The sequence below is a fragment of the Nicotiana tomentosiformis genome, chromosome 9, assembly GCF_000390325.3.
Source record: "Nicotiana tomentosiformis chromosome 9, ASM39032v3, whole genome shotgun sequence".
Classification (NCBI taxonomy): Eukaryota; Viridiplantae; Streptophyta; class Magnoliopsida; order Solanales; family Solanaceae; genus Nicotiana; species Nicotiana tomentosiformis.
Window position 1 is genome coordinate 46395854 of NC_090820.1, and position 25408 is coordinate 46421261.

Sequence of the window (25408 nt, forward strand, 5' to 3'; positions counted from 1 at the left end):
AGATTATTAAGAATATTGAAAGGGCAGGAAGTATGACAATAATATCTTAGAGAAACTCATAAACTGTTGGCACATAGTGCAAGAATACAGACATGCCAGTTTAACAATTAAGATCAATTAAGATAAAATATGCCAATTATGACTGATATGAGGGATATTACATCTTTATATCTACATGTCACATGTGATGCAACATAATGTAAATCTCATGTACTCATACCCTTAGAGTACTCAATCCAACTGTCTTAATTATCGCTTATCACACTCAGTCACTCAGTATTGTACGGTGCCTGCGCTCACTGCTGGTATATCAGATTCCGGAGGGGCGGATCCTGCCCAAGCGCTAATATAAAGCCAATTTGACCTGTTGCGGAGTGCAGCCCGATCCCATAATAAGAAATCCTAAAAGGCTTGCTGCGGCGTGCAACCCGATACATGTAATAATAATATATATAAAGCCATAAGAGCCATTACGACATTCAGACCGATCTACAAATCTCTCTCACAACACCGCTCTCAGGCCCCATCTCAGTCATCAATCTCTCGTGTCTTTCGGTCTTACAAATTTCATGCCGATCAGCCCAAACAATGATATATAATACAACAGTAAATAGTAACAAATACTGAGATATGATATGCAAAGGATGGATGTGACAGAGTACACAATTGCCATCTAAGCAAATAATTCAACAATAGAAATCACCCCAGTGGGTCTCAACCGGATAAGCATAAAGCCTAAGATGATTTCTAACGTGGATTGCAACTCATTTACTCTAACACATAGGGATCACATGAATAGTAACAAGGTTTGATGACTACACAGTACCAAAGAATAGACTGGGTCACAATTACCATGGTGTACACCTACACTCCCGTCACCTAGCATATGTGTCACCTCAACACTAACCACATAACACGTAATTCAGGGATTCATACCATCAGAACTAAGTTTATAAGTGTTACTTAACTCAAACCGTGCAATCTCTACTCCAATAAGCCCTTGTTTCGCGAATCGGCCTCTGAACGCCTCGATAGCCACAAATAACTCGATACAATCAACACAAGCTATATGAATCAATTCTCTATGATAAAGCTAAGTTCTTGAGTAAAAGTCAAAAAGTCAACTCAAAAGGTCAACCTAGGGCACACGTCTCGGAATCCAGCAAAAGTTACAAAATCCGAATACCCATTCAACCACGAGTTCAACCATACCAAAATTACTCAATTCTAATCACAACCCAACCTTCAAGTCCTCAATTTTAAGCCTATGAAGTTTTTACAATTTTCCCCAATTATTTCAACCGAAAATACCAATTAAATGATAACAACAATGATAGATTCATGTATATTAACCAAATCCGAGTTAGAATCACTTACCCCAATCAATACCTTGAAAATCCTTCCAAGAATTGCCTCAATCCGAGCTCCCAAAGACCAATTATGATATATACGATCGCGAAGAACAATTTTACAGGCTACCAAATTAAATCTCCGAGAATGCAGAATCCCACGCGCAAATGCGATTCACAGTCTCCCAAGCTACACAACGGTGCCAAAATTTGACGAGCTCAGAACACACACTTAAATTATGCTCGCTAGTCAAAGATAGTATAGTATAATATTGTATCCATATGGATTGGAGAATGAACTATTGAGATTTATATGATGAATAACTAAAATTAAATCTAAAGCTATTGACTATTGACAATCGAAATAAGGAATAAGCAAAGAAAGTTATCAGTGGGAAAATATAGTATTTTGATAGGATAGGTGCAACATAATTGTTTGGGATCTAACTCTAGATAATTCACTTCTAATGTTCAAGTGAGTCTCTTGAATTCACTCAATTATTAGTTCAAACGTTCAGCAAAAACTCCTATCTCGATTAAGTCTTAACCTCACAAGATGAACCAATTTAAGCACGTGAAAATATGCAAGAATGCGTAGTGGATTGGTCTTTAGGAGAACCTCTCTCGATTATCCTCCTAATTAGGTTTAATCAATGATTAACCTAGCCTCTTTCGATTAATAATTAATGAACTCAACCAACAATATAATGCAAAGATATCACAAGTTATGTCTCTCTCGGTTACATGAACAAGTGAATATATATGTAAGAGTTAAATCATCCAAAACGCTACAATACATAAAATTAGGGCTATATTCCACAAACAATCATCAATACACCAAATCCATCAAACACTAAAGAGAACTACTCAATAAATATGGAGTAATTCATCACAAATATAGTAAAAGCATAGGAAAACATAAATTCAAACCAAACTCGGGTCTTAAGTGAGGAAGGAATGATGAAATCCTTGTGCTTTTGCTCCTCCAACTCCTCCTTAGATTCCTTAGGTCTTAAGTATGTCAAAAGTCCAAAAAATGACATTTTTCCATGTATGTATACCAAGTAGGGTCGGGCCCAGATGAAATCACCTTCTCCTAGCCAAAATAGGCTTGTCACTCTGTAAGACTTGCACAGGCGTGTCGCATGGGGCGAAGCGCCACACAAGGCATTATTTGGGAAATATAGAGAGCTAGTTCTGACAGGCAACAGATATTTACACAGTCGCGGCGCGCCACGCACCACACGAGTGCATTTTTCTCAGAGTACAACTCAAATATCAAATTTTGCCGTTCAGATTTGGTCCTCGACCCCAAACACGATCCCGGCTTAATCCCTTGGGTTTTTACTCAGATTTCAAAGCTCCAAATCACTCGAATTCATTCCATAACATCTACATAGCTCACAATCACTCCTATAAGGTATACAACACACAGTTAGTGCAAAACACTATCAATTAAATCTCAAAATGAATAAAGTGCAGTAAGTTAGATGGAAATAAGCGACTAAAATATGAGATTATAGCCTACCATCACGTCCGCGAAGAAGAAAAGAGAAGTCTAGGAGTCCACGCGTTTTGTTCTTCACTATTGCATGAAGGGTTCTATAACGGGGAATTGGAAATCAATAGTGTTTGAAATAATTTTTAGTGCTAATTCAGGAATTTTTATTATTATTTTATTTTTCTCTTCTTACGTTTGGTGTTCTTTGAATGAGCACAGGTTATAAGTTAGATTGGTACATGACTCGAACTTTGGCGAAGGAAGTGCTACCATACGAGCCAGAAAATGAAAACCAACTGCGACAGTTAAAGAAGGAAAGAAATCTCACCGAGACAATAGAAAAGGTTGGGAAATCCTCAACCAAAGAACTTATTGCTAGAAACGGTGAAGATAATGTGGATTTGGCTGCAAGAGAGGCATCCCAACAACGAAAACAAGCTGCACGGGATGTAGAAGAAGCAGCTATTAGAGATGCACAAATTATCTGCGAATAAGCAATGGGTCGTAGAATTGCTCAAAATCAACCTTTGGGTACAAACCGGTTCGAAAATATAGCTCCCATACTTGGGAGACCACTTGGCGATTATGGTACACTGGTCTACAATCAAGGTTTATCAAGTGTTAGACCACCTCCAATTGCAGCAAATAATTTCGAGTTAAAGCAAGGGTTGCTTCAGACCCTTCAGAATTGTTGTGTCTTCAGACGGAAGCCAATAGAAGATCCAAACACATATCTAATGGAGTTCAAGGAGATTATGAACACCTTTTAATACAATGGTATGGCACAAGATGCAGTGTATCTAAGGGAATTCCCCTTTTCTCTTAAAAATGATGCAAAGTAGTGGCTTCGAAGCTTACCTACGAGATCAATTAGAACATGGGAGGAGATGACAATAAAATTCCTTGATAAATATTTCTCCTCAACTAAGACGGTTAAGTTTAGAAGAGAAATACATAACTTTTGAAGCATTGGAGAGGTTTACAGAGATTGTTAGAAAGTTTAAACATAGCGGAATTGAACTCTGGATGCAAATCCAGGAATTTTTGGGATGGGTTGACACTGGCCTCACGTAGAACATTGAGTAATACAGCTGGAGGCCCGTTGATGAAGAAAACTTCAGAGGAGATAATTACAGTTCTTGATGAGTTATCTGAAGATACTAATCAGTGGCCCTATGAGATAGCTGAAAGAAGAAGATCAACTAGTGTTCACTAAGTTGATGATAAGACATCTATGCAGGTACAACTTGATGCTATGGACAAAGAAATACGAAAGCTGACCATAGACTCGATATAAAGTGAGCCTCATGCAGCTTGTGATATATGCAAAATAGGATACCCTACTCACGAGTATCAAGCCTCAACTAAGGAAGTAAATGCTGCAGGGAAATACAATTTTAACGCAATGGGTAAGAGGCACCTCAACTTTTCATGGAGTTCACCTGGGGGTACCGTGAATGCATGGAAACAAAATAACTCTAGACCCTAGAGACAAGAAGCTCCAGCATTCCAAAATCAGCAGAGGCAACAATTTTAGGCTCAACAGTCCATTTAGTATGGCATATAAGATCTCATGAAGGCCTCAATTCCAAAAACTAATGAGAGGCATGAAACTCATAGCGCAACTATACGGGAACATGGAGTAGCTATCAAAGAAATAGGTACTGGTTTTCGAAACTTGGAAAGATAGGTTGGACAGCTAGCCACTCTATTGTTTGAGAGGATTCCAAGAACTCTCCCCACTGATACTAAGAGAAATCCCAAAGAAACGGTGCATGTTGTGACCTTGAGAAGTGGGCAAGTGTTGAAGGATCCCACCCCAATCCAAAAAGATATGATAATTCCAAAAGAAAGCGGGGATCAGCTGAAAAGTGATGATTACAATAAGAAGAAAGGCCCAATGAAAACTGAGAAGAAGAAGAAGAAGAAGAAGAAGGGAGAAAAATCGAGAAGGGAGGAACCTGAGAAGAGCGAGCATATGCCTACTTTACTTTTCCCTCAAAAGCTATGTAGAGAAAAGTTGGACAAGCAGTTTGTGAAATTTCTGGATGTGCTGAAACTTGTTCATGTGAACTTACCATTCACATAAGTGCTCTCACAAATGCCTACTTATGCCAAATTTATGAAGGAGATCCTAATAAGGAAGTGAAAAATAGAGGAGACCTCAGTGGTCAATCTTACAGAGCATTGCAGTGCTATAGTGCAAAATAAACTGCCACAAAAGTGTGGAGATCCAGGGAGTTTTATTATACCTTGCTCTTTAGGCTTTATTAATTTTGATAAGTCTTTATGTGATTATAGTGCCTCAATTAATTTAATGCCTCTATTTATTTACAGAAACTGGAGAAGGATATTGGAGAGATAAGGTCGGTTTCAATATCTTTGCAGCGGTCGGACCAAACGACTTTATTACCTGAGGGGATAGTGGAAGATGTGTTAGTCGGTTGGATAAGTTCATATTTCCTGTAGATTTTATAGTGGTTAAAATGGAGGAAAACAAGGAGGTCCCCCTTATCCTAGGAAGACTATTCTTAGTGACGGGTAGAGCTATATTAGATATACACAAGAGGAAACTCATGCTTAGAGTGGTTGGGTAGACGGTGACGTTTGATATGAATGTAGAAAAGGGGGAACAAAAGGAAAAACCAGCTTCAAGTGTTGAATGGAAAGTGAAGGGCTCAAAAAAGAAGGCTGCATTGAGTGAGAAAGATAAGTGTGGGGTGTATTCCAAAAATGCTGAGAAGAAACTGTCGGCATGGATGTGCACATTAATTTGAAGGCGAAGAATGGATCCCGACTTCGACTCAGACCCCGACTAGATATTCAGGTAATTTTCCTTTACCTTTTACTTTTTAATTGTGTATCATGAGGACATGCCACAACTTAAAGTGTAGTGTGAGGGATAATTGTATGTTGTATGTATATGTGTTAGTTTTGTTAGTTGTAGTAGTTGGAAAATTGAAAAAACCATAAAAATTGAATAATTTTTGACTTTTCCCGACGATGTATATCATTCAACGGGTTTCTTGACGGAATAAAGTCGAAAGAAAAAGACAAACAAATTTTCTTTTATTAGGTAGTGTAACAATTCCCCCTTGGTTTTCCTGTGCAGCAGTTATTTTTCAAGTGTTTTTAATGAACTGGGTGTAGTTAGTTTTATTTTTTTAGGAGTAGGAAACCTTGTGCTATGATTTGAATGGAAAGCAATGTCTCTTGACTTTATTATGCCTTGAGAATTGTGAGTGCTTTAATTTTGACCCTTAGGCTTAGTTTTTGACTTTTATATAAGTACCTTAAATTGATTGATCTTAACTTTGCTTAACTGCTTTGACTAGAGTGTATTGATAATATGATCTTGAATGAGTTATGTGCCATGTGTGTGTGAGGTTTTGTATTATTTTGTGCATTGCATTTGATGTTTAGAACTTTCCATGTGTGTTTACAAAGTGAAATAGTAGTTTTGTTCTGTCTTGGAAGTGATTTAGGCATTTCTTTGTTAAGCCAGATATATGCTTTTACCCACCTAATTGTTATGTATCTTAGTTAACCCCATTGAGCCTATAATCCTGTTTCTTTGGCAACCACATTACAAGCCTTATCTATTTGTTTGAATTGACTATCTATTTGAACCTTGTACCTTTTGTGAGCACTTGAATTTGTTATGAACTTTGTAAAAGTTGAAGTGTGGGGTGATTGGTTTGGCTTTTGAGTGGAACTAATGAAATAAGGAGAAAGGTGCACTAGTTTGAAAAAGTAAGATCCACTTAAATTGAAAAAAAAATAAAAAAAATTAAGTGTACCATTGTGAAAAATATTCCTTGATAGTTGATCCTTGACTGAATGAGCTCAACTAGTAGAGTAGTACCTTAAAGAAGTTGGGAGTTGATATATGTTGATTTGAAAGTGGAGTTATGGTTTGACATAAGTGTGGGGTTTTGAACGGTTAAGTGTATGTATTAAAGTGCTTAGGGAGGTGTAGTCACTCTTATATCTAAATGTATCCTACCCGTCCCGCAGCCTGCATTACAACCAAATAAAGTCCTACTTGATCCTTGACTGAATGAGCTCAACTAGTAGAGTAGTACACTACGGGCAAGCTTATGGTAAGTCTTTTGTGGCATATGAATGTTGTTTTTGGAGAGTGAGCGAATTATGTCTATATTGAGTTCCTAATTGTTCATAAGTTTTATTGTGTGTGGAACTACTTTCTATTGTTGTGCAAGGGCACTTGATTCATGAAGGAAAGGTAATGTCGTTGACCTCTATGTTAGAGTAAGTGAGCGGGTTATAAATAATACGTGGTGATTTTGAGTCAAATTTAGAGGCTAGGAAGTTACAGTATTGTACTTAATCTGTTTTAAATATTCTTGGTATGATGAGTTGTTAGAGTCATTGAAATAGGCCGTGTCTATGTGCAGTATAGCTTGATTACTCGAGGACAAGCAATGTTTTAGGTTCGGGGTGAGTTTGATTACTCGAGGACGAGCAATGTTTTAAGTGCGGGGTGTTGATGGTAGGATATAATCTCATATTTTAGTTGCTTATTGCACTCTAATTTACTGCACTTTATTCGTTTTGAGCTTTAATTGATAATGTTTTGCACTAATTATGTGTTGTATGCCTTGTAGGAGTGATTCAGAGCTATGTAGATGTTATGGAATGATTTTGAATGATTTGGATCTTCGAAGTCTGAGCAATAGCCGAAGGGATTAAGCCGGGATCGTGTTCAGGGGTGAGGACCAAGTCTGGAATAATTGAGATTTGAGTCGTGCATGGAGAAAAGTGCACTGTGCGGCGTGCCGTGATTGTGTAAATCTCTGCTGCCTGTCAGAACTAGCTCTCTGAATTTCCCCACTAATGCCCTGCGTGGCGCGTTGCCCAATGCGGCGCGCTTGTGCAAATTTTACAGAGTGACAATCCTATTATGGCTAGGAAAAGGTGATTTCATCTAGGCCCGACCCTACTTGGTATAAATAGCTGGAAAACATTATTTTCTATAATTTTGACATACTTTAGACCTAAGGAAGCTAAGGAGGAGTTGGAGGAGCTAAAGCACAAGGATTTCATCATTCCTTTCTCACTCAAGACCCGAATTTGGTTTGAATTTATGTTTTCCTATACTTTTATTATATTTTTGATGAATTACTCCATATCTATGGAGTAGTTCTCTTTAGGGTTTGATGGATTTGGTGTATTGATGATTGTTTGTGGATTATAACTCTAGTTTTATGTATTAAAGCGTTTTGGATGATTTAATTGTTGCATCTATATTCAGTTGTTCATGTAATCGAGAGAGGCATAACTTGTGATATCTTTGCATTATATTGTTGGTCGAGTTCATTAATTCTTCTTAGTAATCGAAAGAGGCTATTTGAATCATTGATTAAATCTAGTTAGGAGGATAACCGAGAGAGGTTCTCCTAAAGACCAATCCACTAGGCATTCTTGCATATCTTCACGTGCTTAAATTGGTTCATCTCGTGAGGTTAAGACTTAATAGAGAGAAGAGTTTTTGCTGAACGTTTGAACTAATAATTGAGTGAATTCGACAGACTCACTTGAACATTAGAAGTAATTATCTATAGTAAGATCCCAAACAATTATGTTGCACCTATCCTATCAAAACCCTATATTCTCCCACTGATAACTTTCTTTGCTTGTTCCTTATTTCGATTGTCATTAGTTAATATCTTTAGATTCTTAGTTAATTTTAGTTATTCATCATATAAATCTCAATTGTTGATTCTCCTCGATAGAAATCAAGCTAGAAACTATGAAAATACTGTTTAACTCCAATCCCCGTGGATACGATATTATACTAAACTATCTTTGACTAGCGAACATAATTTAAGTGTGTGTTCCGAGCTCGTCAGGACGCGACTCAACCTATGCGTTCGCGATTCATTAACTGCTAAAGTCCGCGATATCTTCCATCAGTGACAGACACTCTTCGCGATCGCGATATCCCATTCGTGACCACGTAAAAGGAAACCAGGAACATAAATCAACAGTTCTTCAAAGTTCCAAAATGCACTGAACATGATCCGAATCACACCCGAGGCCGCCAGGACCTCAACCCAACATACCAACGCCGCCAGGACCTCAACCAAACATACCAACAAGTCCTAAAAAATTATACGAGCTTGTTCAAAGTGTCAAATCACATCAAACAACACTAAAACCACAAATCAAACATTGATTCAAGCCTAATGAAACTAATGAATTTCCAACATCTACAATCGATGCCGAAACCTATCAAATCAACTCCGATTGACCTCAAATTTTGCAAACAAGTCATAAATTACAAAATCGATATATTCCAACTTCCGGAACCAAAATCCGAGTCTGGTAACCACAAAGTCAACTCTAGATCAAACTTCTCAACTCTCCAAACTTCTATTTTTCCAACTTTCGCCAATTCAAGCCAAAATCATATACGGACCTCCAAATCGATATCCGAACACACTCCTAAGTCCAAAATAACTATACAGAGCTATTAGAACCACCAAAACTCCATTCCAAAATATTCTTAGAACTAAACTAAGTACCCCGACAAGTCACATAACGACAAAAGACCATGGAATAAGCAATAAATAGGGGAACGAGGCTACAACACTCAAAATGACCGGCCGGGTCATTACATCTTCCCCCTCTTAGATAGACGTCCATCCTTGAACGGGTCTAGAATCAGACCCAAAGTCTCAAATAGGCGTGGATATTTGCTCCGCATATCCCACTCGGTCTCCCAAGTAGCCTCCTCGCCTGGCCGACCTCTCTAATGCACCTTCACTAAAGCTATGTTCTTTGACCTCAACTTTCGAACCTGTCAATCCAAAATGGCTACCGGCTCCACATCATAAGTCAAATTACCATCCAACTGATCCGTACTGAAGTCCAAAACATGAGACAGATCACCGGCATACTTCCGCATCATGGAAACATGAAACACTCGATAGATTATGTGGCAATGCAAGCTTGTAAGCCACCTCTCTAATCCTCTTAAGTAAGCAACATAACAAACCTTAAGATTGGCATAACTCTTATGTCTAGAATGCGCCGTGTGAAGCTGATCCTGAATTAACTTAACCTTGTCCAAAGCATCCTGAACGAAGTCATTACCCAATAGCCTAGCCTCACCCGACTCAAATGAACTCACAAGAGACCAACATTGTCTCCCATACAAAGCCTCAAACGGAGCTATCTAAATGATCGATTAGTAGTTGATGTTATAGGCAAACTCTACAAGCGAAAGAAACTGATCCCAAGAGCCCCCAAAATCCATGACACAAGTGTGTAACATATCTTCCCATATTTGAATAGTACGCTCGGACTGTCCGTCCATCTGAGGGTGAAATTTTGTAGTCAACTCAACCCGTGTGCCTAACTTTTGCTGCACTACCATCTAGAACTACGACGTGAACTGCGTGTCCCGATCTGAAATGATGGACACTGGCACATCGTGAAGGCAAACAATCCCGCGGATGTAGATCTCTGTCTACCGCTCTGAAGAATAGGTAGTTCTAACCGAATTTAAACGCGCAGACTTGTTCAACCAATCCACAATCACCCAAATAGCATCAAACTTCCTCGTAGTCTGTGGGATCCCAACTACAAAGTCCATGGTGATACAGTCCCATTTCTACTTCGGAATCTCAAGCCTCTGAAGCAATCCACCCATCCTCTGATGCTCGTACTTCACATGCTGACAATTTAGGCACCGAGATACAAACTCCACTATATCATTCTTCATCCTCCTCCACCAATAGTGCTGCCTCAAGTTCTGATATATCTTTGTGGTAACCAGATGAATGGAATATCGCAAACAGTGTGCCTCCACAAGAATGAACTCATGTAGCCCATCCACATTGGGCACACAAGTCTGACCCTGCATTCGCAACACCCCATCATCCCCAATACTAACCTCTTTTGCATCACCGTTTTGAACCATGTCCTTGAGGAAAAACAAATGGGGGTCATCATATTGACGCTCTCTGATGCATTCATACAAGTAAGACCAAGAAACCACACAAGCTAGAACTCGACTTGGCTCTGAAACATCTAACCTCACAAACTGATTGGCCAAGGCTTGAACATTTGATGCAAGCGGTCTCTCACCTACCAGAATAAATGCAAGGCTACCCATACTTACCGCCTTTATATTCAAGGCAACGGCCACCACAATGGCCTTCCCGGTGTAAGGCCCCAAAAAATTTCACTAAGTAATTTAAGGTTTTGTGGTGCCAAGGTAGGCTAATATATTGTATTTTCGGAGTTTTTGGGTTGAACAGTGCATTGTGGAGTTGAAATATTTTGACCTGGCGAGGCCAGGTATAAGACCAGGCTTTAGCTTGGTGAGGCCAGTCCTGTAGCATGCTAAGACCAGGCTTTAGCCTGGCGGTCTATAGCCCGGTCCGGAACTTCGGAGTATCTATTCTTTTATCACTATAACCCGACCCAACTTCATTAAATACACGCAATGGGTCATTTTTGAACAGAAACCTAATGCTTTAGAGTGAGAGAAGGAGCCCTAGAGTGAGAAAGTGATCTTCACCAAATCATCCTTCAGTTCTTACACAAATCTTTGAAGATTAACAAGGAAAACACACTAGATCTTCATACTTGAGGTAATATTCTACACCCTAACCCTTAATTTCGAATTCTAACTAAAAAATGGGCAATTATCAAGAAAGTTCATGGGTATTGGAGTTGTTATCTTGCTTGCATGTGTTATCAACGGGTATAGGAATATTGTTGAGCCAAAAATGGTGAAGGATGGGTTGTGGATTGATGAAATCCTCTTTAAAAGGACCTTAGAGACTTAATGTGCACCTAGTGTTTGATAGAATGCTCAAATGAGCTAGAATCATGATCATCTTCCTAATTTTATTTCAAATTGTTATATTTCCAAAATAGATGGAGGTTGCTAAGAATTACAGAACATTGTAGAGTTTAAAGAAGCTCAATTTAGGTATGTATGGCTAACTTTCTTCTTCTTAGAATCCCCTGGTGTTCAAGTATTTGGTGTAAGTTCCTAACTTGATCATACTTAGAATTGGCTGCCTTAATGTGTTGTGTTGAAAGTTTTATGTTCAATAATTGTTCTAAATGTTTATCGTGTCATCATGCTTTTTGAGAATGTGTTTGAAATGAGGAATATGAGTTGAGAAAGGTTAAGAATTCATGTCAAGTGTCGAATAAAGCTTGCTAACCTAATTTGTATGAAAAGCCTCCTTGTGATTAAGATTTTCCAAGATTTTTCCATTATGTGTGCAACGCCTTATGTGATAGGACTTATTGACATGGATGATATTGTTATTTGAATGTATAAAAAGGGAAATATTTGAATTGTAAGATACGGCCAAGTGCCAAGAACGACTTAATAAATGAGGCTACTCGTGCCATGTAATGAAAGATGGGAAGGAAATGTGAATTGAGTTGAACAATTAAAAGGATGATGTCTCAAGTGAGATGGCCTAGCCGATCGGGCCATGATTGGATGCCATGCCTCACACATGGTGGTAACTGTGTTAGAAATGATAATTAAAATTATGGATATGGTTGATGTCTCAAATGAGACGACCTAGCCGATCGGGTCGAGATCGGACTCCGTGTAAGAACACACTGTTATTTTGAATGGAACTAAAGATTACACAACCTAATAAGATGGAAATTGACTTGAGAACTTATGTGATCCTTACTTGATATTTTAGTATTGTTTTGAAGCTCTTATTTAACTCATGACTGTTTTCCCCTTATATTATTGTCCATTCTATTGAGATAGTGTTTTAGCTTTAAATACTAGTACTATTTAACGGTACTAACGTCCCTTTTTCCGGGGGCGCTGCATCTTTAAATGGATGCAGGTGGTTATATAGCAGACAATGTTGATCGTAGTTAGTGGTACATCATCATCTTCCCAGCGGACTTGGTGAGCCCCATTTCATTTCGAGGTCATGTATTGTACCTTTTATTTATATTGTGGTCACTTTTTGAGGTATAGCCGAGGCCTTGTTGCCGGCACCATCTTCAATCTCTTTTGTATCTTTAGAGGCTCCATAGACACTATGTGGGTTGTATATGGGTGTTGGGAATGTTAAACCAGTTATGTTGTGTTTGATCACTTGTTCCATTCGAACTATAGGAATTATGTATTTTGAGACTTAAAGGAGTAATGGATAATCAAACGATTTGGCATCGTATGTATGAACATCCTACTGTATAATTTATCAAATCATGTTTTTTCTTGATCACGGGTGAATCGCAAGATGTATGTACATTAAAACTTAATAATGAGGTCCCTAATGAATTGGCTTAGTAATGTGTTGGTATGATCTCCTATTGTATAATTGATGAAATCATGTCTTTTCTTGATCGTAAGTGAGTCGGGTAGAATGTGTCTAACAAGCTTGCTCGGCCGCGTTCACTCTGCTGAGCGCCGGTCGCGCTCCTCAGTTTTGGGATGTGACACTCGGGATGACACGGAATGGTAATATCATAATACTTTAGCAACTCCAATCATCTCCGCTGCCTCAAATTTAGATTCTTTTGTTTGAACAAGTGCTGGAGACTCCGATGATCCGTAAATACCTCACTAGGTGCACCGTAGAGATAATGCATCCAAATCTTTAATGCATGAATGATAGCTGATAACTCCAAATCATGAAAATGACAGTTCTTCTCATGGGGCTTCAACTGGCGTAAAGCATAAGCAATCACTCTACCCCCCTCTATCAAGACATACTCAATACCAATCCGAGAAGCATCACAAAACACTGTATAAGAGCTTGATGCTGAAGGAAAAACTAGAACTAGAGTTGTGGTCAATGCAATCTTGAGCTTCTGAAAGCTCTCCTCACACTCATTTGACCACCTGAATGGAGCACCCTTTTATGTCAACCTGGACAAAGGCGTTGCAATGGACGAGAAGCCCTCCACGAAGCGACGATAATATCCGTCCAATCCGTGAAAACTCTAAATCTCAGTAGCTGAAGACGGTCTGGGACAACTCTGAACTGCCTCTTTCTTTTTTGGATCCACCTTAATCCCCTCACTGGACACCACGTGCCCCAAGAACTCCACCGAACTGAGCCAAAACTCACACTTGGAGAACTTGGGATAAATCTTCTCTTCCCTCAAACTCTATAATACAATCCTCAAATGCTGGGAATCCTCCTCCTGACTGCGTGAGTACACCAGGATATCATAAATAAATACTATGATAAACGAATCAAGATATGGCTGGAATACACTATTCATCGGATGCATGAATGTTGTTGGGCATTGGTCATCCCAAAAGACATTACAGGGAACTCATGGTGATCATTGTGGGTCCTAAATGCTGTCTTCAAAATATCCGAGTCCCGAATATTTAACTGGTGATATCTAGACCTCAAATAAATATTAGAGAACACTCTAGCTCCCTGAAGCTGGTAAAATAAATCATCCATGCGGGGCAAAGGATACTTGTTCTTGATTGTAACTTTGTTCAACTGTATGTAGTCAATGCATATCCGTATAGTACCATCCTTCTTCTTCACAAACAGAACCGGTGCACCCCAAGGCGACACACTAGGCCTAATAAATCCCTTATCAAGAAGCTCCTGAAGCTGCTTTTTCAATTCCTTCTACTCTGCTGGTGCCATACGATACAGAGGAATAGAAATGGGCTGAGTGTCCGGCACCAAGTCAATACCCAAATCAATATCCCTGTCGGGTGGCATGCCAAGCAGGTCTGTAGGAAACACATATGTAAAGGATCACACTACCGAAACATAATCAATAGCAGGAGTATCAACACCAATGTCCTTCACAAAGGCTAAATATGGCAGACACCCCTTCCCAACCATCTGTTGGGCCTTAAAAATATGAAATCACCCTGTTGGGAACCTCTCCACTCGATCCTCGGCAATCCCGGCATCGCCAACATCATAGTCTTATCATGAAAATAGAAAATAGCATGAGATGGGAACAACCAATCCATACCCAAAATCACGTAAAAATCAACCTTACTAAGCAATAAGAGATCAACTCTAGTCTCCAATCCCCAATAGTCACCACACAAAACCAATACACACGGAGCATATCCAAATAACTAGCAAAATATGATGATACATACGAATAAGTGGAACCAAGGTCAAATAATATAGAATCATCTCTCTGGCATACTGAGACAATAGTTGTGATCACTGTGTCTGAAGCAACGGCCTATGGCCTGGATGGAATAGCATAGAATCGAGCCTGACCGCCGCCTGATCGGCTCCCCCTCTAGGGCGACCTCTAGCTGCTTGAGCCCCATCCCGACCTGGCTGAGCGGGTGGTAAGGTAACTGGTGCAGAAGTCAGAGCCTGACCCCTCTACTGAACTCGACCTCCCAACTGACAAGGACAATACCTCCTCACATGTCCAAACTCTCCACACTCATAGAAACTCTGATACGTCAATGGTGGTGGAGACTAAATCGGACCCCAAGAACCAGAATAATTGCTAGAAGAACCTGGTACAGATTAACCCTGAACTAATGGAGAACAAGATGAACTCTGAGCTGGGAGGGCACTAAGAGATGATTGACCCGAACATGAACTATATTAACCATGGCTAGCGGATGCACCATGATGAACCAGACGAGCCATCTGAGTGGGCATGTAAAGACGACCTATGCTGTGGTGGGACTGACCCCTAGAAGAAACACCGATGAAACCACCCAAACCACAAGGCCTCTTGGCCTCCCTCTCCACACGCTTCTCACTACAGACCAACTCTACCCGCCAAGTAGTATCAACCACCTCGTCAAACATAGCACCTGATACATTCTCTCTAGTAATAAGAAAGTGCAGTCCATAGTTGAGGCCATCAATGAACCTCCTAATCCTCTCCCTCTCTGTGGGAACCAACCAAGTTGCATGATGAGCCAACTCTAAAAATCACATCTCGTACTGGATCATGGAAATACCCTCCTAGCATAGCTTCTCAACATGCCTATGCAACTCTTCCCCGCAGGTCGGTGGCATAAACCTTTCCAAGAAGAGAGCGGAGAACTTGTGCCATGAAAGTATTGCATCATCGGTTGGCCTGCTCTTCTCATAGGTCTCCCACCATCAAATTAAAAGTTTTAAATGAGACCTCACTAGTTTCCATAATATCCGCCATGCGAAGAATCTGCTGGCACCTATCTAAGAAGTCCCGAGCATCCTCTGACTCATTCCCACTGAATGATGGAGGCTCGAGCCTCCCGAACGTCTCTCATCTCTTATGCTCCTCATCACATATAACGAGACCTATATGGGCCTGAGAAACTTCAATCGACTGGGCTGGTAGTACCCCCGGTGTCTAACGTCCCTTCATGACTTGCTCTGGAGTATGGGCAGCGGGAGGCTGAGCACCTCCCTCAGCCTAAGAAGTGGCTGGAACGGCCGCAACTGAAACCGCCCGAGCAAGACTAGTGCAAACAATCAATATCTGGGCTAGAGCCTCCTGAAGGCCTTGGATCACAATGGGCACAACTGGTGCCTGAGCTGGTCCCATCGGCTCTAGTACATCTGGAATATGCTCTTGAGCTGGAGCAACTAGTGGACCTAAAGGTGCTGCTCTAGATATTGTACGAGTTATATGTTGGCCTCTACCGCAACCCCGGCCTCGCGTGGCCCTAGCTGGTGGTAATGGTGGCCGTCCGCCCAATCCGGTAGCACGCGTCCTCACCATATGTGAGAGAATAGAATATCAGACGTTTAGTTTCTGGAATCAAAACATTCGCATGATAAGAATACAAAAAAGTAAACTTTTCCCAATGGTTAGGGCTCTCGAAGATAAGTACAGACGTCTCCGTACCGATCTGCAAGACTCTACTAAACCTTCTCATGACTCGTGAGACCTATGTAACCTAGGCTCTAATACAACCTTGTCATGACTCAAATCTCACATGTCTTGATGGTTCCTATCACAATACTAGGCAAGCCGATATTCACAATAAACTACACTTCTTTAAATTTGGAAACATAGTAAAATAAACTAAAGGGTAAAAATCTAATAAATAATGATAAGAAAATACCACGACTCATTACAATATCCCCAAAAAACTGGATGTCATTAAGTACATGAGCATCTAACTGACAACATAATCTGACTGCTAAACACTGTCTAGAAAGATAGAACAGTACAATAACTAAAAAAAAGGAGAATCAAAGTGTGCGAACGGCAAAGTAGCTACCTCAATAGTCTCCTATAGATAAAGATCCAAATCTAGCAACCACCGTGCTCCGAAGTACCTGGATCTGCACACTAAGTGCAGAGTGTAGTATGAGTACAACCGACCCAATGTACTTAATAAGTAACAAGACTAACTGTGGGCGGAATGCAGTGATGAGCTCAACCAATACAATCCAAATACATATTATTAAGAATACATATAGGGCAGGAAATATGACATAGACACAATGCAGGAATGTAGACATGCTATTAGATTTAATAGTTAAGCTCAATTCAGATAAAATATGCTAAGTATGATTGATATGAGAGATAATACATCTGTATATCTACATGTCAATGTGCAAGTTACATGTGATGCAACACAATGAGAACTTCATGTACTCACACCCTCAGAGTATTCAATATGACTGTCTCAATTCTCGCTCATCACACTCAGTCACTTTGCACTATACGGTACCTGCGCTCAGTGCTGGTATGTCAGACTTCGGAGGGGTAGATCCTACCCAAGCGCTAATATTAGTACATGTACTAATACATGTATATATATATATATATATATATATATATATATATATATATATATATATCCATAAGACCTGCTGTGGCGTGCAGATCGATCCAAAAATTGCACTCATAACACGGCTCTCAGGCCCCAACTCAATCATCAATCTCTCCAGTCTCCCGGGCTCACAAATCTCATGCCAATCAGCCCAAACAATAATATATGATACGAAAATAAATAGTAACATAGACTGAGATATGATATGCAAATGACGGGTGTGACTGAGAACAAAATTGCCATCTAAGCAAATAATTCAACAGTAGAAATCACCCCAGTGGGTCTCAACCGGATAAACATAAATCCCAAGATGATTTATAACATGGATTGCAACTCAATTACTCTAACACATAGGGATCACATGAATATAAACAAGGTTTGATGACTACACAGTACCACGAAATTGATCGGGTCACAATTACCACGGTGCACGCCTATATGCTCGTCACCTAGCATATGTGTCACCTCAACACCACCACATAACACGTAATTCAGGGATTCATTCCCTCAGAAATAAGTTTAGAAGTGTCACTTACCTCAAACCATGCAATATCTACTCTAATAAGCCCTTGCCACGCGAATCAGCCTCTGCACGCCATGAACCTAGCCATAAATAACACGATACAATCAACACAAGCTATATGAATCAATTCCAAATGATAAAGCTAAGTTCTTAAGCAAAAGTCAAAAAGTCAACTCAAAACGTTAACCAAAGGACCATGTCTCAAAATCTAACAAAGATTATAAAATCCAAACACCCATTCAACCACAAATCCAACCATACCAAAATTACTCGATTCTGATCACAACTTGACCTTCAAATTCTCAATTTTGAAGCCTATGAAGTTTCTACAATTTTTCCAACCCAAAACACTAACTAAATGATAAAAACAATTATAGATTCATGTATATTAACCAAATCTGAGTTAGAATCACTTACCCATTCAATTCGTTGAAAATACCTCCAAATATCGCCTCAATCCAAGCTCCCAAAGTCCAATTATGAAATATAACTCTACCCTCGTTTTTAATATTTAAAAGTCTACCCAAATGCTTTTCTTCGCAATCGCGAAGCAAAGGTTGACGGGCTGCCAAATTAACTCTCCGTGAACACAGAATCCCATGCACGAACGCGATTCATAGTCTCCTCAAGCTACATGATCGCATAACCCTTCACGCGATCGCGAGGAACAAATTTCGTGGACTCCCAGCCTTCTCTTTTCTTTTTCGCGGATGTGACTCAACTTACGCGTTCGCGATTCATTAAATGCCAAGGCTCCATAATCGCAGACTTATTCTCATGATCGCGTAGAAAAATCTTCCATCAGTGACAAAACTCTTCACGATATATCCCCCTCGCGATCGCGTATAAGGAAACTAGCAACATAAATTTGTAGTTCATCAAAGTTCCAAAATGCGCCGAACATAATCCGAATCACACCCGAGACCCCCGGGACTCAACCAAACAAACTAAGAATTACTATAACATCATACGAGCTCGCTTAAAGAGTCAAATTACATCAAACAACATTAAAACCACGAATTCACATCGATTCAAGCCTAATGAAACTATTGAATTTCCAACTTCAAAGAATCGATGCCGAAACCTATCAAATCATCTCCGATTGACCTCAAATTTTGCACACAAGTCATAAATGATACAAAGGACCTATTCCAACTTCCGAAACCAAAATTCGAGTCCAGTAACCACAAAGACGACTCTCGGTCAAACTTTTATTTTTCTAACTTTTGTCAATTAAATCCAAAATCATCTATGGACCTCCAAATCAATATCCACATATACTCCTAAGTACAAAATCACCATATGGAGTTATCAAAACCATCAAAACTCCATTCCGTTGTAATTTACTCAATAGTTAATATCCGATAAACTGTTTTAACTTAGGCTTCCGACCTTGGGACTAAGTGTCCCAACTCATTCCGAAATATCCCCGGAACCAAACCAACTATCCCGAAAAATCACATAATGACAAAAGAGCATGTAATAAGTAATAAATAGGGAATGGGGCTACAACACTCAAATTAACCGACCAGGTCGGTACAATAGAGCTCATCAACTAGTGTCTAGCAACAAATAGCAAACTTTATGATTTCAAACAGCTTTTAAGATGCCAAGAAATTGACACTTAAATATTTTGTATCTAGTCAATATACAACCACATACCTTTCTTCCTTTGTTTCAGTGAAAACTTGAAAGATTTCTAGTGTTTCAGTGCTCTTAGAGGTAATTTTATAGTTTACTCCTCACACCCAACCATTTTTTAATTTCTTTTGCTAGACAGGACTTACACCTCATTCTTAGAAACTTCTTAGTTAGATACCTAAATTATTTCATAAGTCAAAATCCTAAAATACCCCCTTAGACCCATGTCGTTTACATTTTGTTTCATTTCTTTTACTCTTCCTTTTACCTCTCTTCTTATCTCAAATTTTCATTTTTCTCAGGGTGGGCCTAAAGTCTGAATTGGCATTGGTCAGCCCAAATGACATCATAAGGAACTCGTAGTGCCCATACCGAGTCCTAAAGGCAGTCTTCAGAATATTCGGATCATGAATCTTCAGCTGATGATACCCTGACCTCAAATCAATGTTTGATAATACTCTAGCACCCTGTAGCTGGTCAAATAAGTTATCAATGCACGACAATGGGTAACAGTTCTTCAGTGGTATAGATATGGGCTGAGTGCCCGACACTAAGTTAATACAAATATCAATATCCCTATAGGGCAGTATGCCTGGTAGGTCTGCTGGGAACACGTCTAGGAACGTTTCAATGACCAAAACTAACTCAACCGTAAGAGTATCAACACTAACATCCCTCACAAAAGCTAAGTATGCCAGACACCCATTCTCTACCATTCGTTGTGCCTTTAACAAAGACACCACCCTACTAGCAACATGACTCAATGAACCTCTCCACTCAAACCTCGGCAATCCCGACATTGCCAATGTCACAGTCTTAGCGTGACAATCCATAATAGCGTGATATGGTGGCAACAAATCCATGCTCAAAATTATGTCAAATTCCACCATATTGAGTAATATAAGGTATACGCTAGTCTCATAACCCTCGATAAAGTCAAAATACGAGTGATAAACACAGTCTACCACAATCGAATCCCGAACAGGTGTAGATACATAAACAAGAGCACTCAAAGAATTACGAGACATATCCAAATATGAAGCAAAATAGGATGACACATACGAATAAGTGGAACCCTGATCAAATAAAATCGATGCATCTCTATGGAAAATAGTAACAATACCTGTGATGAATGAATCAGACGATTCTGCCTTATCTCTAGCTGGAAATGCATAGAAATGGGGCTAAGCCCACTAATATGACCTCCACTTGTCGGACGACTCTCCCTGGATGGCCTCGACCTCTAATGGCCTAACTGGCACCCCGGGCTACCTAGCTCCTATCTTTAGCTAGCAGAGCGGGCGGTGGAGCGATCAGTGCTAGAATCATGGCACGAGTAACCTACAGTGGCATACTACGGTGTAGTCCGGTACAGTCCTTCCTGATATGACTCATACCTCTACATGTAAAGCACTCTTTCTCTTGACGTTAGCTGCAGAATGTGAGACTAACCCTGATGGTCTGGATAACCACTGTGATAGCTCTGAATCGGTGGTGCACTGATGGGAGCTAAAGGTGCACTATAGGCTCGCTGCGTAGGATACGACTCATAAGAACCACGACTGCCGGAAGAACCATGTGATGATTAAAGCACTGATTGAACCGACCTAACAGGATGGCCTCTACCAAATTAACCACCGCCTCTAGATGAGGCACCATTGAAACCACCAAAATGACCGATCCTCTTTAAAGATGCCTCTTCGCTACCCTACCCACGAATCCTCGTTATCCGCCTTGCAATTGCCACAACTCGGGTGAAGGGAATATCATCCTCGGTCTCTCTGGCCATCTGTAGGTTGATACCAAAAGTAAGTCCATCTATAAATCTACGCACTCTCTCCCTCTCAGTAGGGATCAACATAACTGCATGATGGGATAATTCTACGAATCTAGTCTCATAATGGGTAACGCTCATGCTACCATGCAAGAGGTACTCGAACTGGCTGTGAGAGTTCTCTCTTTAAGTAAAGTGGATGAACTTCTCCATGAATAACTGTGAGAACTGATCCCAAATGAGTAGGGGTGAACCTGTTTGTCTGCCTCGAACATACTCCTACCAAAACCTCTTGGTAGAACCATGCATCTGAAATACTATGAAGTCAACTCCATTGGACTCTACTATACCCATGATGTGCAATACCTCATGGCAACGGTCCAAGAAATCTCGTGGGTCCTTATAAGGTGTACCAAAAAATTGAATAGGGAACAACTTGGTGAACTTTTCCAACCTCTTCAGCTCTCGGATAACAATGCGGGTCCCTCCTCAGAATGTGTAGCAATACTAGACTGAACTACTTCAACTGGCAGAATTGCTAGAGTTCGATATCCATAAGCCATCTACTCCGTAATCACAGATTTTTCTCACGATCACATAGAAAAATCTACCATCAGTGACAAACAACTCTTCGTGATCTCGATATCCCACTCGCGATCGCGTACAAGGAAACCAACAACAAAAACCAGCAGTTCTTCAAAGTTCCAAAATGCGTCAAACATGATTCGAATCACATCCGAGGCCCCCGGGACATCAACCAAACAAATCAAGAATTACTTTAACATCATACGAGCTCGCTCGAAGCGTCAAACTGTATCAAACAACATTAAAACCACGAATCACACATCGATTCAAGCCTAATAAAACTAATGAATTTCCAACTTCAAAAATCTATCTCGAAAGCTATCAAATCAACTCCGATTGACCTCAAATTTTGCACACAAGTCATAAATGACACAAAGGACCTATTTTAACTTTTGAAACCAAAAATTCGAGTCTAGTAACCACAAAGTCAACTCTCGGTCAAACTTTTATTTTTCTAACTTTCTCCAATTAAAGCCAAAATCATCTATGGACCTCCAAATTAATATCCAGACACACTCTTAAGTCCAAAATTACCATACGGAGCTATCAAAACCATCAAAACTCCATATCGGAGCCATTTACTCAATAGTCATCATCCGATCAACTCTTTTAACGTAGGCTTCCGACCTTGGGACTAAGAGTCCTGGCTCATTTTGAAACATCCCCGAAACCAAACCAACTATCCCGACAAGTCATATAATAACCAAAGAGTATGTAATAAGAAATAAATGGGGAAATGGGGCTACAACACGCAAAATAACCGGCCGTGTCGTTACAATAGAGCTCAGCAACTAGCATCTAGCAACAAAGAGCAAACTTCATGATTTCAAACAACTTTTAAGATGCCCATAATTTGATACTTAAATATTTTGTATCCAGTCAAAATACAACCACAAATCTTTCTTTGTTTCAGTGAAAAATTTAAAAGATTTCTAGTGTTTCAGTGCTCTTAGGGGGCTTTTTATAGCTTACTCCTCACACATGACCCTTTTTAAATTTCTTTTGCTAGACATGCCTTAGACCTCATTCCTAGAAACTTCTTAGTTAGTTACCTAAATTATTTCATAAGTCAAAATCCTAAAATACCCCCTTAGACCCATGTCGTTTACATTTTGTTTCATTTCTTTTACCTCTCTTCTTATCTCAAAATTTGATTTTTCTCAGGGTGGGCCTAAAGTCTGAAATGGCATTGGTCAGCCTAAATGACATCATAAGGAAGTTGTAGTGACCATACCGAGTCCTAAAGGCAGTCTTCAGAATTTTCGGATCGTGAATCTTCAGCTGATGATACCCTGACCTCAAATCAATGCTTGATAATACTCTAGCACCATGTAGTTGGTCAAATAAGTTATCAATGCACAACAATAGGTAGCAGTTCTTCACTGTAACCTTGTTCAGCCGTCTATAATCAATACACATCCGCATAGAAGCATCTTTCTTCTTCACAAACAGAACTTGAGCACCGTACGACGAAATACTAGGCTGGATGAAACCATTATCAAACAACTCCTTCAACTCCGATGGTGCCTTGCGATATGGTGGGATAGATATGGGCTGAGTGCCTGGCACTAAGTTATACAAAAATCAATATCCCTATAGGGCATTATGTCTTGTAGGTCTGCTGGGAACACGTCTATAAACTTTCTAACGACCAGAACTAACTCAACCGTAGGATTATCATCACTAACATCCCTCACAAAAGCTATGTATGCCAGGCACCCGTTCTCTACCATTCATTGTGCCTTTAGAAAAGATACCACCCTACTAGCAACATGACTCAATGAACCTCTCCACTCCAACCTCGGTAATCCCAGCAATGCCAACATCACGGTCTTAGCATGACAATCCATATAGCATGATATGGTGACACCAAATCCATGCTTAAAATTATGTCAAATTCCACCATTTTGAGTAATAAAAGGTCTACCCTAGTCTCATAACCCCCGATAAAGGCAAAACACGAGCGATAAACACAGTCTACAACAATCAAACACCCAACAGGTGTAGATACATAAATAAGAGCACTCAAAGAATCATGAGACATATCCAAATATGAAGCAAAATAGCATGACACATACGAAAAAGTGGAACCTTGATGCATCTCAATGGAAAATCGTAACAATACCTGTGATGAATACATCAGATGACTCTGCCTCATATCTAGTTGGAAATGCATAGAAATGGGGATAAGCCCCACCAATCTGACCTTCAACTCTCGGACGGCCTCTCCTTAGATGTCCTCCATCTTCAATGGCCTAATCACCACCCTGCGTTGACTAACTCCTATCTCTAGTTGGCTGAGCGGGTGGTGGAGTGATCGGTGCCGGAATCATGGTACGAGTAACCTGTAGTGTCATACTACTATGAAGTTAGGTATAGTCCCTCTTGATATGACTCAGACCTCTACACTTAAAGCATTTTTTCTATTGACATGGCTGCAGAATCTGGGACTGACCCTAATAGTCTAGATAACCTCTGTGATAGATTTGAATCGGTGGTGCACTGGTAGGAGATAAAGGTGCACTATAGGCTAGATGCTCAGGATAAGACCCATAAGAACCACAACTGCTTGAAGAACCATGTGATTCTTAAAGCGCTGACTAAACCGACCTAATATGATAACCTCTACCAAATAAACCCCTTCCTTTAGATGAGGCACCATGGAAACCACCAAAATGACGAGTCCGATTTTTATATTCCGCCTCACTACCCTAACCACGAATCCGCTTGAACCGCCTAGAAATCTCCATAACTCGGGTGAAGGGAATATCATCCTCGGTCTCTTTGGCCAACTGTAACTTGATACCATAAGTAAGTTCATCTATAAATATATGCACCCTCTCCATCTCAGTAGGGATCAACATAACTGCATGACAGGATAAATCTACAAATCTAGTCTCATACTGGGTAACGCTCATGTTACCATGCTAGAGGCGCTCGAACTGGATGCAAAAGTTCTCTCTTTGAGTAAAGTGGATGAACTTCTCCATGAATAACTGTGAGAACTGACCCCAAATGAGTGGGGATAAACCTGTTTATATGCCTCAAACATACTCCTACCACAACCTCTTGGTAGAACCATGCATCTGAAATACTACGAAGTTGACTCCATTGGACTCCACTATACCCATGATATGCAATACCTCATGGAAACGGTCCAAGAAATCTCGGGGGTCCTTATAATGTGTACAACAAAATCAAATAGGGAACAACTTGGTGAACTTGTCCATTCTCTTCAGCTCTCGGACAACATCACGGATCCCTCCCCAGAATG

At 40.0% G+C, this 25408-nt stretch overlaps 1 protein-coding gene across 1 annotated transcript; it reads right to left on the bottom strand.

Moving 5' to 3' along the window:
• Nucleotides 1–10489: 10489 nt before the first annotated feature.
• Nucleotides 10490–10993, bottom strand: LOC138898719 (uncharacterized). The gene has a single exon (XM_070184812.1). The coding sequence runs from the start codon at nt 10991–10993 to the stop codon at nt 10490–10492; it is 504 nt and encodes a 167-aa protein (XP_070040913.1).
• Nucleotides 10994–25408: the final 14415 nt, after the last annotated feature.